Source organism: Diplodia corticola (assembly GCF_001883845.1).
Source record: "Diplodia corticola strain CBS 112549 chromosome Unknown scaffold10, whole genome shotgun sequence".
NCBI classification, from domain to species: Eukaryota; Fungi; Ascomycota; class Dothideomycetes; order Botryosphaeriales; family Botryosphaeriaceae; genus Diplodia; species Diplodia corticola.
Window position 1 is genome coordinate 362,619 of NW_017971489.1, and position 20,953 is coordinate 383,571.

A 20,953-nucleotide genomic window follows, 5' to 3' on the forward strand; every position below is an offset into this window, starting at 1 on the left:
CGCACCCGATTCGCTGCTCTCGATCGACCCCGGTATTTGGCAGGCGGGAGTTCGCGCCGGGAGCAGGGGTTGCAGGCACACACGCACACAAAAAAGCGAAGGGTACCATGTTGTGTGACGAGATCTGGAGTATCGATTTCGGAAAAGTAAAAGACGTCGTCAAGATCGAAAGGCTGCTTCCGTCCATTCCAGACGGGCACAGCCATACCGTGGCATCCTGAAGTCCCCACAGTAGCGTCAGGCATTCCTGATGCGAACACGCGGCAAGCGACCGTTTCCAGTGCAGATTTAGTCCATTTTTCTAAATTGACCACCGGCTCGGCGCCTGCCGTGCAGATTGTGCGACATGGACAAGATAACCGTCCCCGGGGGATTGCATAATCCCTTGCATCAGAGCAAAGTTATAGGTGCTCAGGTTGTGCCTGCTTTTGCCTGAGTCACCTCGCATTCGACGCGTCTGACATATATCCCCCGGTGCGAGCCCGCCGCGTGGGGTGGCAGCGTAGATAGTTTGCTCATCGGCTACTTACCCAGTGTTTACCATCATCTTATCATGTTTCTAGTGCATCTCAACATCCGAGCCGACGCCGTTCAGCAGCCGCCGAACTAGGGATCCTGCCCACAGCAATGCTGCTCGAATCACTGCGGCCGCCTCTCGAGCTTGTCTTCGAATGGCAGACGTCCAAGTTCCCGCACGGCATCCGCCGTGGATGGGGGCTCATCATCCTCATCGGAGTCCTGTATCCCATATGTCTGATCGCCGTTGTCCTCCGTACCAGAGTCCGAGTGCGAAGGCGGAGTTTCGGTGCTGACGATGGTCTGATAATACTCGCCGTGGTCAGTACAAGCAGCACCTCAAACAGAAATCCAGGCACTGAAACTCGAGCAGCTCTTCGCCGCCGGCGTAGACATCTCCCTAATCCTCGGTGCGCCAAATCCCCCCCTCCTGGTGCACGCCGTCCTCCCACTCACGCAGCCCCATCCAGCCTTCCTACTCTACGGCTACGACCGCCACGTCTGGGACGTCACGCAGCCCATGGCGCTCCAAGCGCGCAAGGTCAGCGCCAAACCCATCCCCCCTCCCTCCAAATCATCCCCCCAAGCTAACACAGGAGGAACGGGGTGCCCTTACGGCGGACAGATGATCCTCGCCATCGAACTCCTCAACTCAACCAGCACATGCCTGACCAAAATCTCCATCCTCAGCTTCTACCGGCGGCTGGGGCGCGGGACTTACACGACGACGTTCCTGCTCATCGTGCAGACCAACATGGCGCTGATCGTCGCCTACCTCGTCTCCTTCTCCATCGTGCTGGTGCTAACGTGCCGGCCCGTCGCCGCGTACTGGCTGCAGTTCTCGGTGGTGTGGGCGGCGCAGGAGCGCAACTCGTACCGGTGCGTCAACGAGGCCGCCAACACCATCGCCGCCAACGCCGTGTCCATCGCGCAGGACCTCGTGGCGTGCGGCTTGCCGTCCGTGCTGCTGTGGAAGCTGCAGATGGGGCGCGGGAAGAAGTTCTTGCTGGGCGCGCTGTTGGGGCTGGGCATCCTGTAAGTAAGAACCAAAAAAAAAAAAAAAAAGAGAACCCCTGATGCGTGTACCGTACCTACCCATATGTTACCGCATCAAACTAACACATCAACCCACCCCCTTCCTCGGGTTTTCCCCCCCAAACACAGCCCATGCATCGCCGGCCTCCTCCGCCTCCTGTACACCGTCCGCGCCTACTCGGGCACCTACGACGCCACCTGGGCCGCCCACCCCATCTTCGTCTGGACCGTCGTCGAGACCCATCTCGGCATCCTGTGCGCCTGCGCCCCCGCCCTGCATTCGTACGCCAAGGAAGCGCTGCAGAAGGCGGCGGCCGGCGGCTCCGCGACGTGGTTGACGTCTGGGAGGCTGTGCGAGAGCACGCTGGGTTTTATCAAGTACCTGTCGAGTCGGAGTTGGAGTCGGGGGACGGCGACGGGGACGGGGTCCTCCGAGGCGGATGCGTCGGGGGATGGGTCTGGGTCTGGGTCGTTCTTTTGGGGGAAGGGGAGGAGGAAGAGGAGGAGGGGGAGTGTCAGTGGGCATGTTGAGTTGGAGGAGGGTGGCGGTGGCGGTGGCGGTGGGGGGAGGGGTGGTGGTGGTGGTAGTGGTGGCACTGGTAGCGGCACTGGTGGGAGTTCCAGCTATGGAAGTAGTATTGGCGACGACCGAGACCGAGGTGGTCGTGGTGGTGGGAGTCGCGGTGGTGGCAGTGATGGTGGTAACGGCGGCGCTGGCGAATTCGGCGGGAAGAAAGGGAGGCACGACAGCGGCGGTGTCAGCCGGAGCGCTGGGACGTTGCTGTCGTCGTCGCTGCTGTCGACGCTGGACGAGGCGGGGTCGGAGCGGTCGATGATGGTGGACGACGCGGATGTTAGTGACACCGGGGCGGCGGAAGATGACGGAGACTTGGAACGTGGGTTCTTTTCGCAGTCTGGCCAGCTAGATGAGAAGTGCAGAAAGAGGGAGGGCGGAGTGTGGGATTGGGTCAGGCTGCCCAAGGCGTGGCCGGTCGGTCTACCAGAACCTCCGCCAGCCGCGTACTTGGGCGCGTATCGACAACAAGCTGAACATCACCGATGGACTGAGGATGAAGTGCCCCTATCAACGGCGAGCAGACCAGTCCGAGGGGACCAGGTGTCGCATGAGGACATTGGGTTGGCCATCACCACGAATCCGCCGACTATACCACGGCTGTTGCACGATGAACGGCACAGCATTGACGATATAGAATGCATCTGAGAACAAGCAATTGCCCGCTTCACGCGTAGCCCGCTGAGTAATAAACTCCCCTTGACCGAACAAACACGCATCATGGTATCAGCCACCCCAAGCGCCCAAAAAACCCTGTCTCCAGCCATCCTCAAAGCACGACGACATCATCCCCAGCAACGACACCCCCGCTTGCTCACCCCAACGACGCCTGCGCCCAGCCCACGACCAACGTCGCCAACGTCAACATCCAGCCGGCCACGCCAAACGCGCCCTGCACATCCTCCCCCCTCTTGCACGCCCACACGACCGCAAACACGGCGCTGCCCAGCACGAACATGACCATGACGAGCAGCCACACGCGGTCAGCCAAAAAGCCCTCGACGAGATTGATCCCCCACCCGACGCCGACATCCAGCCGCGCGCCCCTCCTCTTCGGCGCGCGCGCATACGTAATAAACTCGTTGTCATAATCCTCCGGATGCCGAAACAGATGCATCAAGTACTGCGAGCCGACCGGCGGCACCAGCTCATGCGGCTCAAAGTCATACTCCCGATGTGACGACGAGCTGTGATTCTGCTTGGTGTTGCTCGACACAGGCGGCATGTCCGGGCACTTCCTGATGTCGACGACGCGGTTTCGGTGCACCTCGAACTGCACGAAGTCGATGCGGCAGAGTCCGCGCAGCAGGCGCGCGAGCAGGCGCCGGCGGCGGTTGACGTGGGCGTGCAGCGCGCGCACCGCCATGGCCAGGTCGCGGTCGGACCGGATCTTGGTTTCGGTCACGTCGACGTGCGAGAGCTTCGTCACCAGCTGGCCTTCGTCGGCGCAGGTGAGCAGCCAGCGCGGCGGGGGGAGCGTGCCGATGCGGACGGAGAAGGGGTTGTTGCTGCGGAGGGCGGTGGGGGAGGAGTCGCCGCCGCCGCCACCGATGCCGCTGTTGAAGGAGGAGGAGCCCCATGTCGTGACGGGGGAGGGGTTGAGGGAGGAGGAGAGGCTGAATATCTGGCTGGCGGAGGAGAAGCTGCTGTTTGTGCTGTCGGGCGAGGGGGACGCGTGGGCGCGTGGGCGGTTGAGGTAGGCTTCGAGTTCGCGGGCGGCGCCGCGGCGGCGCTCGATGAAGTCATCGTGGAGCTCTTGCCCGCACGTCTGAGGTAGTTAGTCAGTTAGTCGGGCAGTCTGAGGTTCGGGAGCCAAGGCTTGCTTACGCAGGTCCAGCGGACGCGGACGTGATCCTTGGGGACTGGCTTCTCAGGCCCGTATGCGTCGTACAAACCCACCGCCACGCGTCCCAGCTGCGTCAACGCGGCCTTGGCTGCGTGGGACAGGAAGCGATACGTCGGGCTTCGTTTTTCTGGCAATGGCCTGATTTCGATGTTCGAAGGCAACCACAAGCTGCCGCCCGGGCTGTCGGGTTCGCCTACGACTAGGGTCGGCAGTGTGACAGATCCGTCCAACCGCGTACCCTGGCTCGCATCGTCCCTGAGCCCGTACACGTGCGATGGCGTAGTGGAGATGTGACTGTCGCGCTGCTCTACATGAGGAGTCCGCTGGCTGCCCACGCTGTCTTGCAGCATCGATGCCCGACTCTGGACGGCAAGGGGGCCTTGTGGGGTGCCTGACCGGATCGGTACGTTTCCATAGGTGCGTCCGGGTCTGGGGCCGCAGTCGGTAGATATCACGAGTTCTGCGGGTGCTTCAGGGATCTGCAAATCGTGCGTCCCTGGGCTGTCTCGGCTCGTTGCCGCCTCGATCGCCGGATCGTCCGCATCGGCCGCGACAACATTGTCCGTTGCCATCTTCGCGCCGTTGGCGGGGCCTCCCGCCGTTACGTGATCCGATCGGTGGCTGGCCAATTGCTTCGGTTCGTGCTGGACCGGCTCGCTGCCGCTCGCCGCATCTCGAGTTTCATGAGACGCTGCTGGCACTGCCTTATCCAAGTCCCTGCGCAACCCATGTTCATCCTCGGGGCCATCTTCCTCCAAAGACTTCGTAGAGCTCTCCGCGAGACGCCGGTTCAGGCTCTCCATGTCAAGCGGTAACATCCTCGCGCGGTCAGAAGCCCCGGTCTCAGGCGCTCCAAAGGGCTGTGGTGGCTTGATCACTTTGTGTATTGCGTGCCTGACGGAAAGCCCCTTCGTCGGAGTAGGCACTATGCTCGACGGCGACGAATGGTCCGAGTCGCTGTGGTCCATGACTGGCTCCGACCAGGCCGATGCCTCGTCCGGTCCAAAGGAAAGCGTACGAAGAAGGCTCTCCGTGGGCGACGTCGCCAGAGAGACGTCGTCATCACCCTTCTCCTCAGCCTGATCTGGATCCCCGTCAGCATCGGGAGCCTGCTGCAACGGCGGCGGCGGCGGCACCACAACGGCCGGACGAGGCGCACGTGGGGTGGCAGGGGTAGTCGGCAACTCAAAGACGGGCGGCGCCGCCGGCGCCTCATGGAGGCCTGGCACCTGCCGGACGACCATCGCCGGCGACTTGGCCTCGAGTTCCTGCACGGGCAGCGATTCCGGTCGTCCAGCAGCCTGTTGCTGTCCTTGCTTCCATGCAAGATGGGCAGGAAGATTGCGCTTGATGCCCTGCTGACCAGCATTGAGGGCGGCATTGTCCAAGCGCAGGTCGACCATCTCGTTCGCGTCCGCCGTGCGCCTGAGCAGGCGCAGCACGAGTCCCTTGCGGCCCTTGCGGACGCCGGCCTTGATCATCTGCGAGAGCTGTTTGTGTTGCTGGTCGGCGGCGGCGGCGGTGGTGGCTGGCGACTTCGGCCCGCCGTCTGCTCCTCTGGATTCTGCCTGCATCGAGGCTATCCAGCCCGGAAGGTTCTCGGCCAGGAACTGCTTCGACACGGACTCGACCTCCGACCAGCCCTTGTCCGACACGCTCAATGGCAGATGAGCGTCCAGGGTGGCAGACACATCGTTGCCGTCATCACCACCATCATGTGCCGTATCACCGCCGCTGCCGACACCAGGGATAGAGGCAACCGGCAGACCGGTGAGGCCATCGTAAGACGGTGGCGGCGACCTGGTAAGGCTGCGTGCATCCGCCGACCGGCCAGCGGCGCTGCTGCTGCTGCTGCTGAGCAGCGACAGCCGGTTGTTGCGGCCCCTGGAAAGGGTAAAGGTCGATGGCGAGGCTGATCGCGTTGTCGCCATGTAATTGGTCTCCATGCGCGCGGCGAGGCTGCTGTCGCCGCCTGGCCCTCCTTCTCTTGCTCCCTCGGCGGCCAGACTCAGATTCCTGTTAGGAACGGGGCTGATAATGTCCTTTTACCATTCGGCACCCTCCGTCAGGCCGAGCGCGTTAGCCAGAATCCGTTCGAGACGCGAAGAAAAAAAAGACCGCAGTATTCTCTTTCCTAATCTTCGACGGACGAAATGAAAACGGTTTACATTACCATGGCGTACACCAAGGCTAACATAGCACCCACTTTGTTATTCAATCATCGACAAAACGGAACAGGGCCTATCGATGAGGGCGGCAGGATGGAGAGAAGGGATTCTCAGCATATCCGGGCGTCGGAAAATGCGCAAAAGGGCGAGCGCGGGGCGGGGCGACCGGAGTCAGCCTAGGTAAGGTCCCTCTTTGTCTAACAAGCAGGCAGCAATGGCGACCAAGGCAGAACCGAAGCCCCCCATGGGCGAGGCTGTGGGGGGCTGAGCTCGGCCTGATATCAGCCACCGTCACCCCTCCGCAAAACCTTACTCGAGGAAAAGAGAGGGTCGGTGGCACACGGAACGGGTGCCAGTAGTGCCTCGTTCCGTCATCCCGTGGCGGAGTCGAGGTGGGGGCCGATCAACAACCCGCTCCAATGCTCGATGACCGCCTTCTCTGGTATACGGGACATATAAGCCTGCCGAAACCTGGAGGAAACGCCAGTGGATCATTGCATTCGCTTCTTCTTCCTCGTCTTCTTTGCGGGTGGTCTGCCGTTGGTGTGCAGTGCGGGTCGAAGCTGGTTCAACGCAAGGAATGTGCAAGGCGCAGCCGCGTGGGGGCGGATGTAGCGCGCCACGAAACATCCCTTGCGCATTCAGCCAAGATACGTTTGCTCACATGATATACCGTGCTTCCCGGTGCGAAACACGGTTGTACTGCGCGTGCGACTTTAAGGGATCTGCGGAGTCGACGATTGGGGACACGAACCTATAGGAAACGGCACGACCTATATTAAAATAGGAGGAGGGTATCTTTACGACCTGTTTATCCACCTTGACCGTCAACGTTTCGCTCTCTTTTTCCTTCCTTTAGTCCATGGCGACTCCTTGAACATGCAGCATATGCTATTTTCCTCGCACCATCTCTGCACCGCCCAATCCGGCAACTCCTGCATCTTTTTGCTAGTCGGCTTTTCCATCAAGATTCCCTCAGCTTCAGCTTCTTCCCTCTTTTTTCTTCCCCTCCTCGATTCCGCGACGGGCAGTAGCACGCCCACCTGGACACCTTGACCGTTGAGCCACTCTGCAAGATCCTCCACCACAATCGGATCGTACAATAGCATCTTCTCGTGCCATGACGGCTGTGAAGGGTTGTCTGATGGCCGGCAGGCTTTCACCACGGTGGTGATCTTGGGAAAGACGGCTTCTAGATAGTAATGCGGAACTCTCTCGGTACTCTTACGAGCCGTGGAACCAGGCACGGGTACAGTCGGTCCTTCGAAAGCATCGGCTGTATTGCGCTCCTCTTGCGACAGACTCAACGTCAAAGGCGGGTGCGCAGTTGCGGCTTTTGTGCGGCGTGGTGGGGATGGGCTGGTCTCCTCTTGAGAGTCTTCAATCTCGTCTATATCGGGCCATTCTTCTTTAGCTGCCGCTTTCTTTTTGCTTTTCTGTTTCTTTGGAGTAGCTAAGAGAGCCGCTGTTGACGTTGAACGGGCTTTCCCTTTTGGGCCCTTCGATGGGCTCTTCACCTTCTCTGCCACAGCAGCGTTGGACTTGGGGCCACGAGGGCGTTTTGAGGGTGATGTGACCGGTGCGATTGAAGTCTCTCCCACAGAGTCTTGCGATACACCGTCGTCGGAGGCAGCTACCTTGCGTGGCCGGCCTACTGGTCGCTTTGTGGGTGACTTCTCTGCCGCAGCGACGGCCTTCTTGCTTCGACTTGCTGCTTTTGTTGCGAACATGGCCTTGCCCAAGTTGCTGGAGACGTCTGATATAGACTGTGGGAGAAGGGGGATGTTTGGACGTGTTCCAAGCTGCTGTAACGCGGTCCTGCGAGCATTTGGCGATGAATGAGACGTTGAATGGGAACTTGGCCATGTCAAGGAGAGCGATCGATGAGAAAGCTGCTGGTCATGATCAAATTCATCAATATCAATGTAATCGGATGATGGTTGGACAGGCTGAGCGCTAGGGACGCGTTCAAAATCGTCGCCGTCTCCCAGAGACATAGACGGTGCTTCAGGGAGGTCATCGGTACTACAATTCGCCAACTCAGCCGTTCCTGATTCCTGGGTGGCCTGTTCGTTCGCATCAATACATGTCGCTGTAGCCTGGTGTTGAGTGACTGATGGAACCTCCTCTGGGACTTCGGGCACAAAATCCATGCCGTCATCGACAAAGACGTCTCTCTCGCTGTCCTGATTGGCTGACTTCTCTTGCTCAAGAATGCCGTCCTCATGGTCTCTGGACGCTGCAGCCCACAATCCCTTTCGTTGCCCAATCAGTGAAAGACCAGAGCCAGATACGGCCGGTTTAAGATGCAAAGTCTCTAGGTTGTCAATCTGCGAACCCAACATCTCCGAGTCTCGGATGGCTTGCTGGAGGTCTCTGACGAAAGTGGGCGATTCTTCTCGGGCAAGCTGGGAGGAGGTGCCGAACAGGATGTCTTGACGATCCATCCGAAGGGATGCCGACTCGGGCGACAACAGCTTCTCGGCAGCCAGCTTGACGGCTTTCTTAGACTTTGCAGTCGGCTTCTTAGGCTTGCTTTCGGCTTTCTTCGTCGGATTCTTGGATCGCCCAGTGCGTTTAGGCTTTTCAGCTTCGGGGGCATCGGGTCGATCCGCGTCAGGCATTGAGTCGGCTTGCGGTGCAAAGAAGGCTGACACAGTTGGAGCAATGGGTGGATTGAGCGGTTCTGAGATTTCAGCTGGGGCAACTGGGCGGTAAGCAGCAGTTGCCAGATCGGTAATGGTCCTGGGCTTCTTCTTGGGTGCCTTGTCCGGTTTGTTGATATTCTCCGAAGGCATATCGCAGGGTTCGGGGATGCTGACTTCGGCCGGCTGATTTGGCTTCTCAATCGGCTGTAACAGGTCAGTCCATCTTCTCCCACTGGTCTGACACGGAGAACATCTCACCTCCAATCTCCTTCGTTTGGTGAAGGCCTCACCAGACTCTGTCCGAGAAGCCAAGGCTTCGGATCCAGCTCTTTGCCCTTCATAGCCAAAAGCATCGAGCAGCTCTGCGAACGATGGTTTGGAGCCTACAGCAACCGGAGTCTTCTCGGAAGGGTTCTCACACAGGTCAACGGGTTCTACTGGATCATGTCCGTTTGGCGAGGACTTGGTATCCTTGGGGGGTGTCCAGCTTCGTCTGCGCATCAATGCTGGTGAAAGATCCAGGGGTTCGGGGGGATTATTGACCGGCACGGAAAGGCTCATCTTGGGGGCTGCAGTATCGACCAAGTTGTCGGGAGAAAAATGATCTGAAACTGTCTTCGTGCTCTTGCGGGTTGTGGTCTGTCGTTTTCGGGGTTTCGGGGCTTTCGCCGTTTCCGCAAGCTCTTGAGGCTCCACCAAGGCATCGTCGGGCTTCTTTGTCTTTCTCGCTCTCGGCTTCTTCTCTGCCGTTTTCTTGGGGTTTGCTGCTTGATCCTGCAAAGCTTCATCCAACGCAGGATCGTGACGACTGGGTTTTGCCGATGTACCACTCTCCACAGGACTAGCAGGGGGCTGAGCTGGGTCATTATTGGCTTTCCTTCTCCTCAGTTTCTCTACCGCTCCGCCTCGGCGCGATTCGCTCTGTGGTAGCTCCACAATGGGATCAAGACCGAGAACATTCCTGATCAATTCCGAGTTGTTCAAATTGGCCCTGGTCTTACGCCCTTTTGGCTTCTCTGCGGCCCCACTATCCACGGCAGCTGCATCCTGATTGCCCTTGGCAACTCCCGTGTCCTCGACGCCGCTCGTTGTCTCCCGCTGGCCACTGCCCTCCGGAAGCACGTTTTCCTCGACAATCTCCACGACCCGCGGCACATGCTCCCGCTCGTCCTTCTTCCTGCTCTTCCTAGGCTTCTTTGGTATGGCCTCATCCCCTTCCTCAACGGCCTTCCTCGCGGCGCGCTTCGCAGGTTTTGTTCGACCGGATGTGCTCTTCGCGGCTTCCTTGCGCTTGCTTCGGCCAACGCCGCTCTCCTCACCAACGTCTGCGTCCAGACTCAAGACGCGCTCCTTGACCAATGCGCCGGCGCTCGCAAAGCCCAATGTAATGCCATCGGGGATAGGCGCGGCGCGCGAACCGCTCTTCAAGCCGTGAAGGGCAGGCCTCTTGAACAAGACGGTTGGCGACGGCAGACTCGACGAGCTATGAGGGGACGGCAGCGGGGATTGTGGCACTGGCGGCGGCGATGGCGATGGTGGGTTGCGCAGGTGCGGCGGGGTGGAAATTATATCGGAGTCTGGGATGTGCGGTGGCGAGGAAGAGAGGAGGACGACTTCACGAGCAGCTGTCGGCATTGTGGCGGCGGACGCGCGCTGCTTCTGCTCGGAGCGGGAGGAGAAGGAACGTGTCGTCCATTGAAGGCGGCGCGTGTGAGCGGCGGCAGCGAGTCAGCGGATCATGTGTATGTATGGTGACAATAACGGCGTATTATGGTGGAGACGCGAGTGTGCTGGACAAAGGACGGGAAGAGCGACACAGGCGCCGCCAGGGCGGTCAGTGCGCGCGGGCCTGCTGGCGCGTGATCACGTGACTGTATGAAGCCAGAGGCCGGCTTCTAGACCTTGAATCCATGAGTAAATTGTGCCTTGCATTAAAACTTCCTCGCTCTACTGTCCATGCGTACTCTCGCGACGCCATCTTACCTCGTTGGAGGACAAGCACTGTCCGGACATGTCACCGTCGGCCCCACTCACCCCCTCCTAGGCTGTCCGTACCCGCGATGGTCCGCAGCTCACCCAGCGAGTACTAGTGGGGAAGTGCGAGTGCGGCGGCTGTAGAAAGGGTATTGTTCAGCAGTGCGCTAGACAGCGTTGCGAAAAGTTTGTATAGACACCGGGAAGCCCGATAAGGGAATCCGAGAGAAATTCGCAGTTTGGCTTATCACCGAGAGCAGTGAACAAATCCGGCTGTACTTGGATTCGTTTGAGTGGACGAGTGTCGATTGTTTCTCCAGATTGACAGGCTTCTCGACATGGTTGGTGTGGAGAAAGATTCCGGCGCTGCGATTAGGCCGTCGGTGCCCTCCGACCTTTGCCCCTCCGCCCCGCCACCCGCAGCCGCTCAAACCCTTACGCAACGACCATCGCCGAGATAGGAGACCTCCGACTCCCTCCATTCCCACGCCTATATAAGCTTCGTTCCAAGCCGCCCTCCGGCCCCCACCATTCCAAACCACTGCCAAAACCTTAAGCTGCTGGCATACTGACACTGCATTCCTCGTCTCCAAATCTCCCAAAATGCCTCACTCCGTATCTCCGTCCATCCAGCCCCTCCCCAAGGCCCCCGGGTCCGACGTCGACTTCGGCGCCGTCGTCACCGGCCTTGACGTGGAGAACATGAGCGGTAAGTCGTGGACAAACATGTGACTGAGACTTGATGAAATGGGTTCTACGCAAACAAGGGTGCACTCCGGGGATCGGTAACCACCTTGGGTAAGTAAATGAATGTCGAATCGCCATCGCCACGACACCTGGGCTGACATAAACCCGCGCAGATGCCGACTTCGACTTTCTCCGCGATGCCCTGTACCGCAACAGCGTCGTCGTGATCAAGACGTCGCCGCAGCTCTCGCCAAAGGCCCAGTACGAGCTGACGCAGCGGTTCGACCCGTCCTCGTCCAACTACGGCCACGGCAAGACGCTCGACGCCAAGCGCTCCGTCCTGCACCCCGACCTCAAGACCATCCCCCACCAGCCGCAAGTCCAGGTCATCGGCAACGGCTTCGTGCCGTCGTACGAGGGCCTCACCGACATCCAGCTGCGCCACCCGCACCACCGCAAGTTCCACAAGACGCACGTTCCCGATGCCGACGATCTGGCCTTCACGCGCTTCTTCCGCTGGCACATCGACGCCGCCCTGTACGCCCTGAACCCGCCGCGCGTGACGTCGCTGCTGGCCGTGCAGGTGCCCAAGGGCCGCCGCCAGACCTGCCGCTACGACGACGGCACCGGCGACGAGCTCGACGTCCCGCTCGGCACCACCGCCTTCGTCAGCGGCTACCGCATGTACGACCTGCTCTCCCAGGCCGACAAGGACTTTGTGCGCACCAGCAAGGTCGAGTACGCCCCGCACCCTTACGTGTGGATGTCGACCGCCGCCTCGCGCCCCACCGGCCTCGGCATGATCAGCGAGGGCAAGGAGCTGCCCGAGTCGGAGCTGCCGCCTGTCGAGCAGGACAAGATCATGGTGCTGCCCATGTGCTGGAAGAACCCCGTGACCGGCCGCCTGGCCCTGCAGGTGCACCCCAGCGCCGTGCGCAAGATCCATCTCGCCGACGGCAGCGTCATCGATGACCTCGACACGGTGCGCGAGACCGTCTACCGCCTGCAGCGCCCGGCTATCGCGCCGCAATACGTGTATCCCCACGACTGGGAAGAGGGCGACATGGTGCTGTTCAACAACCAGGGCGTCATCCACTCGGTCGTCGGCGCCTTCGCCGAGGATGAGGTCAGGTTGTTTAGGCAGTGCAACTTGGCCGCCAGCACGAGGCCGGTGGGGCCTGATGAGGAGTGAGACGAGACGGGATGTGTTTACCCTTTCATTTGGCCACGATTCATCTTTACTGGTAGATAGAGCGTTCTAAATTATCCAAGTCTTTTGCGTTATGATATCACCCTACACGCCAACAATTACCGTGCCCATCGCCGAAAACTCTTTCGCCATATCCTCTCCTTCCAGTTCTTCCCCTGTTTACGCCAAACCCCCCTCACAGCTTCACCTCCCCGCTCTTGATCCGCGCATAGTCCTCATCCCTAAACCGCACATAGCAATCTCCACCCGGCGGCAACCAGTACAACTGATCGCCGCTCTCCTCCACCTTCCCAACTTCAATGCCCTCCTCCTTCAACCTGCCCTTCTGCATCTTCAGCGTCCCCGTATAATCCAGCTTCGGCGTAACCCTCACGAACACGGGCACCGCGTAGCGCGGCAGCGAGCGGACGGCGTGGTCCGCCAGCCCTTTGAAGTCGAAACCGTCTGCACCGGTGACGCCGTCGACGAAGGTGATGGCGGTCGCACCGCAGCGGCCGTCGGCATGCGGGACCGCGACACCGTACACGTTGGCCTCGGCGACCTGGGCGAAGGCCCCAACGACATCGGCGACCTCGTTGGTGGAGACGTTTTCGGCTTTCCAGCGGAAGGTGTCGCCGAGGCGGTCGACGAAGAAGAGGCGGCCTTCCGAGTCGAGCCGGAGCATGTCGCCGGTGCGGAACCATCTGCGCACAAAAGTCAGCGAGACCATCAAAACGACATCAGAACGAAACAAAAAGCAAAACACTCACAAATCCCCCTCCTCAAACACGCCCTCCAACTTCCTCTTCCTCCCCGCCTCCGGATTCCCAAAATACCCCGCAAACCCATCATCCGGCATCCGCCTATCCATCCGCTGCAACCACTCCCCCGCCTCCCCATCCTCACACACCACCGCCCACCCCTTCTCCCCCCTCACCACCTCCCCCTCCGCATCGACCCTCACAATCGCCGACCTCCCCCCATTCCTCCACCGCCACACCCGCCCCCTCAGCGCCAACGCCCCCCTCGTAAAAACCCCCCTATTGACATTGACGCTCCCCGCCAACCCATCCGTCGCGCCATACAGCTCCGCCACCTCCCCCACCCCAAACCTCTCCCTGAACCCCTCCCACACATCCGGCCGCATCCCGTTCCCCCAGGCCAACCGCACCTCGTGCATCCTATCCCCCACCGGGTCCGCCGGCGCGTTCATCAAGTACCGACACAATTCCCCGACGTACTGCATCGCGTTGGCGCGGGCGGCGCGCACGTCCGGCCAGAAGGTGCGGTGCGAGAAGCGGCGCGCGAGGACGACGGTGCCGCCGCCGTGGAGGAGCGCGAGCGTGCACAGGCTGTGGGCCGCGATGTGGTACAGCGGCATGCAGGTGTACATGCGGGAGGAGGGGGTGAGGTGGAGGGCGTGCGCGACCATGTGCCCGGTGAGGAGGTCGCGGAGGGTGGAGATTTGCGTGGCTTTGGGGTGGCCGGTGGTGCCGGAGGTGTAGATGAGGGCGCGGAGGGAGTGAGGGGTTAGGGGGGAGGTGAGGAGGGCGGGGATGGGGGTGGAGGGGGTGGTGAGGGTGGTGAGGAGGGTGGGGGTGTAGTAGAGGGTGCGGATCTATGGGGACGGGGTGGTGTTAGTGGGTGGGGGTTTGGTGGTGTGGGAGGGGAGGGCGGCGACGTACGTTGGATTGTTGGAGTTCAGCCTCGTGCGGCTCGACCAATGGCTTTGTTTCGACATCGCACAGCAGGTAGCGGCATTTGCAGAGCTGCAGGTACGGGACGGACAATATGTCAGCGTGAGAAACAGTTTTTTTTTTCGGTCTCGGGACGACGACTTCGCCTAGTCAGGATCGGATGTCTGGGGAGCTCACCGTCACGCAATGCACCAGCGCATTGCTGGTCAAGTTGCAGTTGATGAAGCTGGGCACGGCACCGATGGCATCGAGCGCAAACCACAGAAGCATGTACTCAGGGCTATTCTCGCCGTCGAGCGCGACGATCTCGCTGACCGCAACACCCAAATCGTCCTTCAGCCAATTCGCCACCCGGCGGACGTCGTGCAAGAACTCGGCGTAGGTCCACTCGCGCCTGTTGTCGCCGCCCGCGGCGTTGAAGATCAGGAAAGGGTGGTCGGGCTGGCGTGCGGCCTGCTCCTCGAGCACGTGGTGGTTGAGCAGCCGCTTCTTGTACGAGCGCATGGCGACGTAGGCGGCGGCCACGGGCGCCAGCAGCTCGCCACGCAGGTCGTGCGCGATATGGTATTTGGCGTTGAGATAGGCGGCGGCGCTGGCGGCGGCGCCGGCGGCTGCCGCTGCGGCGGCAATGGGGACTAGGTATCAAGCATTCGGGTCGTTAGCTTGGCCGGTTCCAACCGTTTTTTTTACTTTTTTCCTTATCGGCTGTGGCGCGTGGCGATTGTTGGGGGCGAAATGGCAGCATACCGGGCATGTCAATGGGGTTCCTGGGCTCTTCTAAGACGCGTGAGAAGGGGAGGAGAGAGGAGAGAGGAGAACGGGGGCCTGGCTGACGGCGGCATGGCCATGATAGTGGAGCCTTGGGCGGAGCTCCGTTGACTGACGTGCATTACTGGCGCATGGGTGCCTCGGCTGAGGACGGCCGCGCCGCAGTCAGCAGTTGGTCGGTTGGTCTGATCATCCGGATCTCGGACACTGAACACGCAGCATGGACGGGTTCTAAGATTGTTCTGGTTTATTGCAGGGTGGTGGTGCAACGCTGGACCGCCGATTCGCGTTCGCGTGGAGCTGTTGGCCGCGGTTACGGGCGTAAAGGGAAGTGAAGCCAAGAGGACCCGCTCGCGTGGGCCGTCGGTTGTTGACCCTTGGTTTCAGCCACGCGACTGCGCCAGCCCGCCGTCACGCTCGGATCCCCCGCATTTCTACCCCACAATAATTCTCTATGGTTTCCCGTTGTCTGTAAGCCGTCTTAGCCATTGCCGGCTTCCGGGCCCGGAAGACCGGCAGTTCATCAGCTTTTGCCCAGGCATTCGTAGCAGTGTTGCGAAAGCTGGGAAGGGTTCAACGTCCCGCGCTTGCTGGTTGATGCATCGAAAGATGCAGCGTGATGACATAGAATACCTACGCTGGCCCTGGCTCCTCTGTCTAATCAAAGTGGATCTACGCGATTGGGTCAGCTAACCGTTAATGTTTTAGAGGATTTGGCCCCACTACAACCAAGTCACAAACATGTGGAAAAAGTGTTTCCAGCCAGGATTCGCGGTTGTAAATCCGCAGATAATGACAGAGAGCTTGGATGCTGCATTCATGATGAACGCGGGTATCCTTGATGAACGTAAAAATGCTCACCGGCAGTCAACGCCTAATTATCTTTCTCTTGAAACCATCCGGAACATGGTCGTGGATGCTGATCAAAACAGGCGGAGGGACTCACATTATGGACTTACCACACCCGGTTCTATATCCCAAATATTCCATCTCGGCTCTACAGCGGCAGTCTACTTGTTTGGTACCCTGGTCGTCCCAATCAGCAATGGTCTCGTTGCTCTAACAAGATTACTGCAAATTCCAATGCTTGGATTCTTTCCATTCAGATGTCTAATATTAGTAAATCATACTACCGTCCGTCGGTGGGTCTTGCGATTCATTTGGACTCATCACGGAATGCAAAACGGGTAGCTGAAGGGGAACTTTCCTTGTATGCATCCCCCATGACGATTGTTGCTCTCGTTGTGGGGTGGAAGATCTAAGCCCGTACAATGAATCGAGGCGCGCGTTTCTCAAGCGGATTCCGGTAGGGTCCTGTACGAATCAGCCTTACCAAATTCTAGTATGAGGGATTCCAAGCCAAGTGGTATGTGTCTGCGGTCAGAGAAACGATACGATGGATATCATCATTATTCAACCAGTTTTACTGATCAATTTCCATGTTGCATCATCAAAGAATGAAAAAAAGGCATCATTTCAAAAATTACTCACCGATCCGTCACCCAGCTTTGGCGGAGCATTAATTCTGACTGGTCGCTAGCATCTGGTAAAAATATTCTAGCCCCAGCAGAAGCAGGCTGGTCGTCAAGGAAGCCGGTACATCAGAGAAAGTGTGTTGCTTCGATGGATGGAGGGAAAACAGCCAAAATGCCCTAGCGAATGGTCCAGGGGGTCAGCGCAGTTCGATCTGGAGGAGTGAGGGGACTTCCTTTATCTTTGTTCATTGCTTTCCGCAAAGACGGACACAACGCCTAGCAAGCACCAACCTTGTTAACTCGGTTCATTCGATTGGGCTGATTCTCCAAGGGAGGGGCAAGTTCGACATCAGAATTATCAATTAGCATGCAACATCACGGGCAATGTCAGGTTGAAGTACTGGAAGCTTTAGGGTGTACGACAACAAGATTTTGTTTCATCACTTGAACGGACGGGGGTAAAAGGGACTGTAGGATGACGCTTGTAGTAAACGTACCTTCATATCGGAGGGTCTGCGCACATTACTCGGTAATAGATCACTGAGACCTGTTAGCAAGGATCCTTTCTCTCCGGTGGAGCTTTGTTGCGTTTCGTTTCGTCAGAAAATATTGACTGCTCAGCGGCCGATAGCCTCACTCGAGGAATGCCTTTCCAATTGCCATATACAAAATCATCATTGGAATCTTGGGTAGAGAAGAAGCAAGGAGAAGATCTCACGTACCAACATCAGACTCGGTTTGGATCTGCTTTGGCCTTGATCTGCATCGAAGTCGTTAGCTACAGCTCCCATTGCAACGCATAAGAAAAACAGCAAGAGTGTCAGTGACGGTTCAGACAAGTCGAGAAGGTTGCGATATTTTCATCCCCCTACGCCCGCCAGAGTCGCAAAGTTTGCGTTGCAGCAAGTCTTTGACCTCATCCTCCGACGGCACCGATGGGTTCAATTGACACGCTAGTTGTTATCATTGAAGAGAAACAGTGCAAGGTAAACTAGATGAAAAGACTGTACTTACATGTTGCAATTTATTGAGCTAGTCTGCCGTTCTGTCCATAGCAGGAATGGTTGAGTTGATCTCGCGTCATGTTTGACGGGTCTGTAGCAGCTGGAAGAAACCAGCCCCTCCATGGCGTGGAGGCGCTTCTGTGTTCGGTGCACTACTGTAAACGAGTGATTAGCCAAATTCCTGCTATACGTGTCGGTAACGGGAATGCTTCAATCGTGTTGTCATTTCAGGTAGCTCAAGTCATCAACGGCAACCTTCACCAACACCCCCGACTTGACCTCGATCAAATCAGAGATGCCGGAGCGGCTGCCTAAGCGTGTAGTCAACCAGAATTCTTTTGAATTCTGTCATCATGGAAGGAAAACGCTTCAAGCTAAAGTTTCACTGACCGTGAATGCTGGATCCCTTTCATCATGTGCCTCCGCCGAGCTGTTGCCACATCGGTGGCCAGTTTGCGAGAGTGGCTTGTCTAAGGTCTTAGTTACGGAAGTGGTGAAGGCGCTTACCATTTGCCCGGATCATCGCGCACTAGATGGCTCAAATGGTCAGTCAAGATCTTGAGCAATGAGCGAGAATTGAAACGAACTTGCCTCTTCTTCTTTTACGTCTGTTGCATGTGGGGACACTGTATTGCGATGCGAGTGTCTTCGCCTTTGAGTGAACGAAGCTTCTCTTGTTCGTGAGTCCCTACCATGCATTCCCAAAAGTTAGCGAGGGCTTTGACATGAAACTTTCAAGTCGCGGTGAGGTGAGTTTGTCTCCTAATCAGATATCTATATCACGAAGAAAAGTGGCTAATCCTTTCCTTATTTTTCCATCATTGAGAATACTCAAAGTTTAATCTTTATCATCATACGGGTAGGGCATGGGGTAAAAGGTAGACGTGAACTTGCCTCTCAGAAAAAAAAAAATCCTGGCGTGGTGGCTCAAGGGAAGGGAAAGATAGGTGAACGGGTCTTGAAGATCTCGTGCGCGAAGTGACAGTGGAATGAAAATGAGTAGTCAGGTCTTTCTGCAGAGATGTCAGTGAGAAAGCAAAGAAGCGCAAGTGCAGAACGATCTGGGTGACTTGACTTGAGAATAGAGCAACGCACTCAGATCAGAAGTTAGCAGTGGACATGACAGTTTTCATGCCGACTTTGAGATATTGCAGTAGAGAACTAGCTGCATAGGAACGAAGTCGCGAAGCTGCTAAGATCTGGGATCAAGAAGGTCGGCAAAGGATGACAAATGGGAAACGAAGAACAGCTTACTGAAGAGCATGCGATCACGTTGTGAGCGCAAGGCAGCTGTTGTTGCATCGCTAGAAGATCACTTCGCGTAAAGCAAACAGCGTCGCGTCGCGGACATGTTGTCTGATCGCGCGCCCGTGTCACAAGGACTGGAGCTGTCAAACTGAGCTCGATGCGGCCGCATGACGGCGCGGTGCGAAGGGAAGATAGTGAGAAGCAAGATCTTGAAGAGAAAGAGTGAGGAAGAAAGGATGTTGCCCAGTGGACGCTGGAGAGAGAGATGGAGGAGGAGTTGGATGAGGAGGAGGAGGAGGAGGAGGAGGAGGAGGAGGGCGGGCGGGCGACAGCAAGATATTGCCCACCCGCACACGCTAGACCCAAAAGAGCGGTGCGCAGGCAACCGGCAGCAGGTTATGGAAGGCACGAGTGTGCCTCACCTGCAGTGTGATTGGTATACTGCAGCTAGAGGCCACTGTCCAGCCGCCGGCCGCTCGCCGCGTCGCGGGTGCCGCCTCTGCCCATGCGTGCCACGCAAGAGCTACTACTTCACTTCATGGTCTGTGTTTGCGCTTCTTCACTGGTTGGCCAACCCGTATGTGACCGCAACGCCACGTCTGCGCACACAGCCGTGAAGTGCTGAAGCACCGCCGAAGGCCCCGGTCGGGTCTTACAGCCAGCGGGCCCCGGCAGGGCCCTGCCACCTCATATCTATGCCCTTTCAGATTCCCGCAATATCTCATTCAGCCATCGAACCTAAGTTGTTGAAGTTCTCTACGGCCACGAGTGACGATGCAGTGAGCAGACGCTTCTCTGAGAAGCCGTGACCACAACCCCCCGAATTACCAATGAATCACGGATGCTTTCAGCTTACTATATGTGCGAAGATGACCTAACTAGCGCTCAAGAGCGGCGAAACATACTCCTCCTGTACTGCACCGACGGGCCGCTGCCCTTTGCAAACTCCCTTGCTGAATTGCAGTGTCAACCTGTCCGCGCAAGCTGCGCCGTCGCAAACTGCGTCAGGACCAAACGATTGAGAAGCTCGAGAGTAGCTTCTGATCGCTCTTTGTGTCAGAGTCGACCATCCCACCGTACCTCCTCAACTAGCAGTATTTCCTATCAGCAGTATTCCTTGGACTTGGAGATTCGGGATCGGTTCGGTCGTGGCAAGCTAACTACGCAGCTAGGGATTGCGGAACGGCCCGTCCCATGTGGGGCAAGAGCCAGCATACGGCAGTTGAGGCATTTGGCCCGATGCTCTTGTCCTTGGGTATTCCGTGGACTCCACTCTGTCTCCGCTGAACGCATCGATTGCCCATTGATTTTGTCGCTGCGCTGGGTAAGTTGGTCTTTTGGATGTAGCTTGGAGATGCTGCGGTGTAGATAACCTGCGTTTGGCGTTACGCGACAGCCTCAATGTCAGCCGTGAGTTTCAAAGAGCCAGGGGGACCATGAAGTTTTACTACCAATTGTCTCTGCGGAGAGTTTCGTCTTGCGCCGCTTCGGATAACCAGAAGTTGGAACCCTTCAGTCTGGACTCGCCTCCTGAAGTATTAGCGGCACCGCTCAGACGAATTTCTGGGGGCTCAGAAGCTCTGTGAGATTGCTTTGGCTGCGCTGAGCCTAGCTGTAGTCCGTGGAAGAAGGTTCGTCTGGTCCGTGTAGCGATCTGGTGTCCACACTGGCATGTGTACAGTGTAGCAATAGGTTTTGACTTTGATGATGCCGCGGGAGCTTCAAGGGACTGTGAAAATATTCAAAAGTCAGAAGTGATCAGCAATGCTCGAGTGGAAGAGGTTGGCGGCGTAAGACACTGGCAATCGAGTCGGACGGGTGCGACAGGGTGCCGGCTTTCAGGTGGCGGCGGCGGGTTAGGGCGAGTCGGGAAGAGTATTTCCTTCCTACGCGAGGAAACCTTGATAGCTGTGTTTCTAGAAGAATCTTAAAGTGCCTGGGTAGGCCACATGCAGTGTCGCCAGAGCGGAAGTGCTCAGCCACTGCACACCTGTCTCCAGTCCACCATCCGCCCATCCATACCTGCGCACCTACTCCGCCACACGCACTACGACCTCTACCATGCAATGGTAGACTTGCTGACCTGTGCTACCTGCCGAGTCGCAATTCGCTCCTTAGCGGTCT

The 20,953-nt window shown here is 58.1% G+C and overlaps 5 protein-coding genes across 5 annotated transcripts; 2 read left to right on the forward strand and 3 right to left on the reverse strand.

Annotated features, from left to right (window-relative positions):
* Positions 1 to 627: 627 nt before the first annotated feature.
* BKCO1_10000113 (uncharacterized protein) lies at positions 628 to 2,773 on the forward strand (the record flags this gene model as incomplete). The annotated part of the gene is made up of 3 exons (XM_020269293.1): positions 628 to 837; positions 890 to 1,551; positions 1,681 to 2,773. 3 exons carry the CDS (start codon positions 628 to 630, stop codon positions 2,771 to 2,773), a joined length of 1,965 nt encoding a protein of 654 aa, XP_020132954.1.
* A 166-nt stretch (positions 2,774 to 2,939) lies between these two features.
* BKCO1_10000114 (transcription factor c2h2) lies at positions 2,940 to 5,917 on the reverse strand (the record flags this gene model as incomplete). The annotated part of the gene is made up of 2 exons (XM_020269294.1): positions 2,940 to 3,893; positions 3,953 to 5,917. 2 exons carry the CDS (start codon positions 5,915 to 5,917, stop codon positions 2,940 to 2,942), a joined length of 2,919 nt encoding a protein of 972 aa, XP_020132949.1.
* Positions 5,918 to 6,966: 1,049 nt separating this feature from the next.
* Positions 6,967 to 10,422, reverse strand: BKCO1_10000115 (structure-specific endonuclease subunit slx4; the record flags this gene model as incomplete). The annotated part of the gene is made up of 2 exons (XM_020269295.1): positions 6,967 to 8,991; positions 9,046 to 10,422. 2 exons carry the CDS (start codon positions 10,420 to 10,422, stop codon positions 6,967 to 6,969), a joined length of 3,402 nt encoding a protein of 1,133 aa, XP_020132948.1.
* Positions 10,423 to 11,364: 942 nt separating this feature from the next.
* BKCO1_10000116 (family taurine catabolism dioxygenase) lies at positions 11,365 to 12,640 on the forward strand (the record flags this gene model as incomplete). Its single annotated transcript, XM_020269296.1, has 2 exons — positions 11,365 to 11,470; positions 11,622 to 12,640. The coding sequence occupies 2 exons, from the start codon at positions 11,365 to 11,367 to the stop codon at positions 12,638 to 12,640; spliced, it is 1,125 nt and encodes a 374-aa protein (XP_020132951.1).
* A 193-nt stretch (positions 12,641 to 12,833) lies between these two features.
* On the reverse strand, positions 12,834 to 15,088 carry BKCO1_10000117 (fatty acid transporter; the record flags this gene model as incomplete). Its single annotated transcript, XM_020269297.1, has 5 exons — positions 12,834 to 13,341; positions 13,408 to 14,255; positions 14,323 to 14,406; positions 14,512 to 14,969; positions 15,082 to 15,088. The coding sequence occupies 5 exons, from the start codon at positions 15,086 to 15,088 to the stop codon at positions 12,834 to 12,836; spliced, it is 1,905 nt and encodes a 634-aa protein (XP_020132950.1).
* Between the last annotated feature and the right edge of the window lie 5,865 nt (positions 15,089 to 20,953).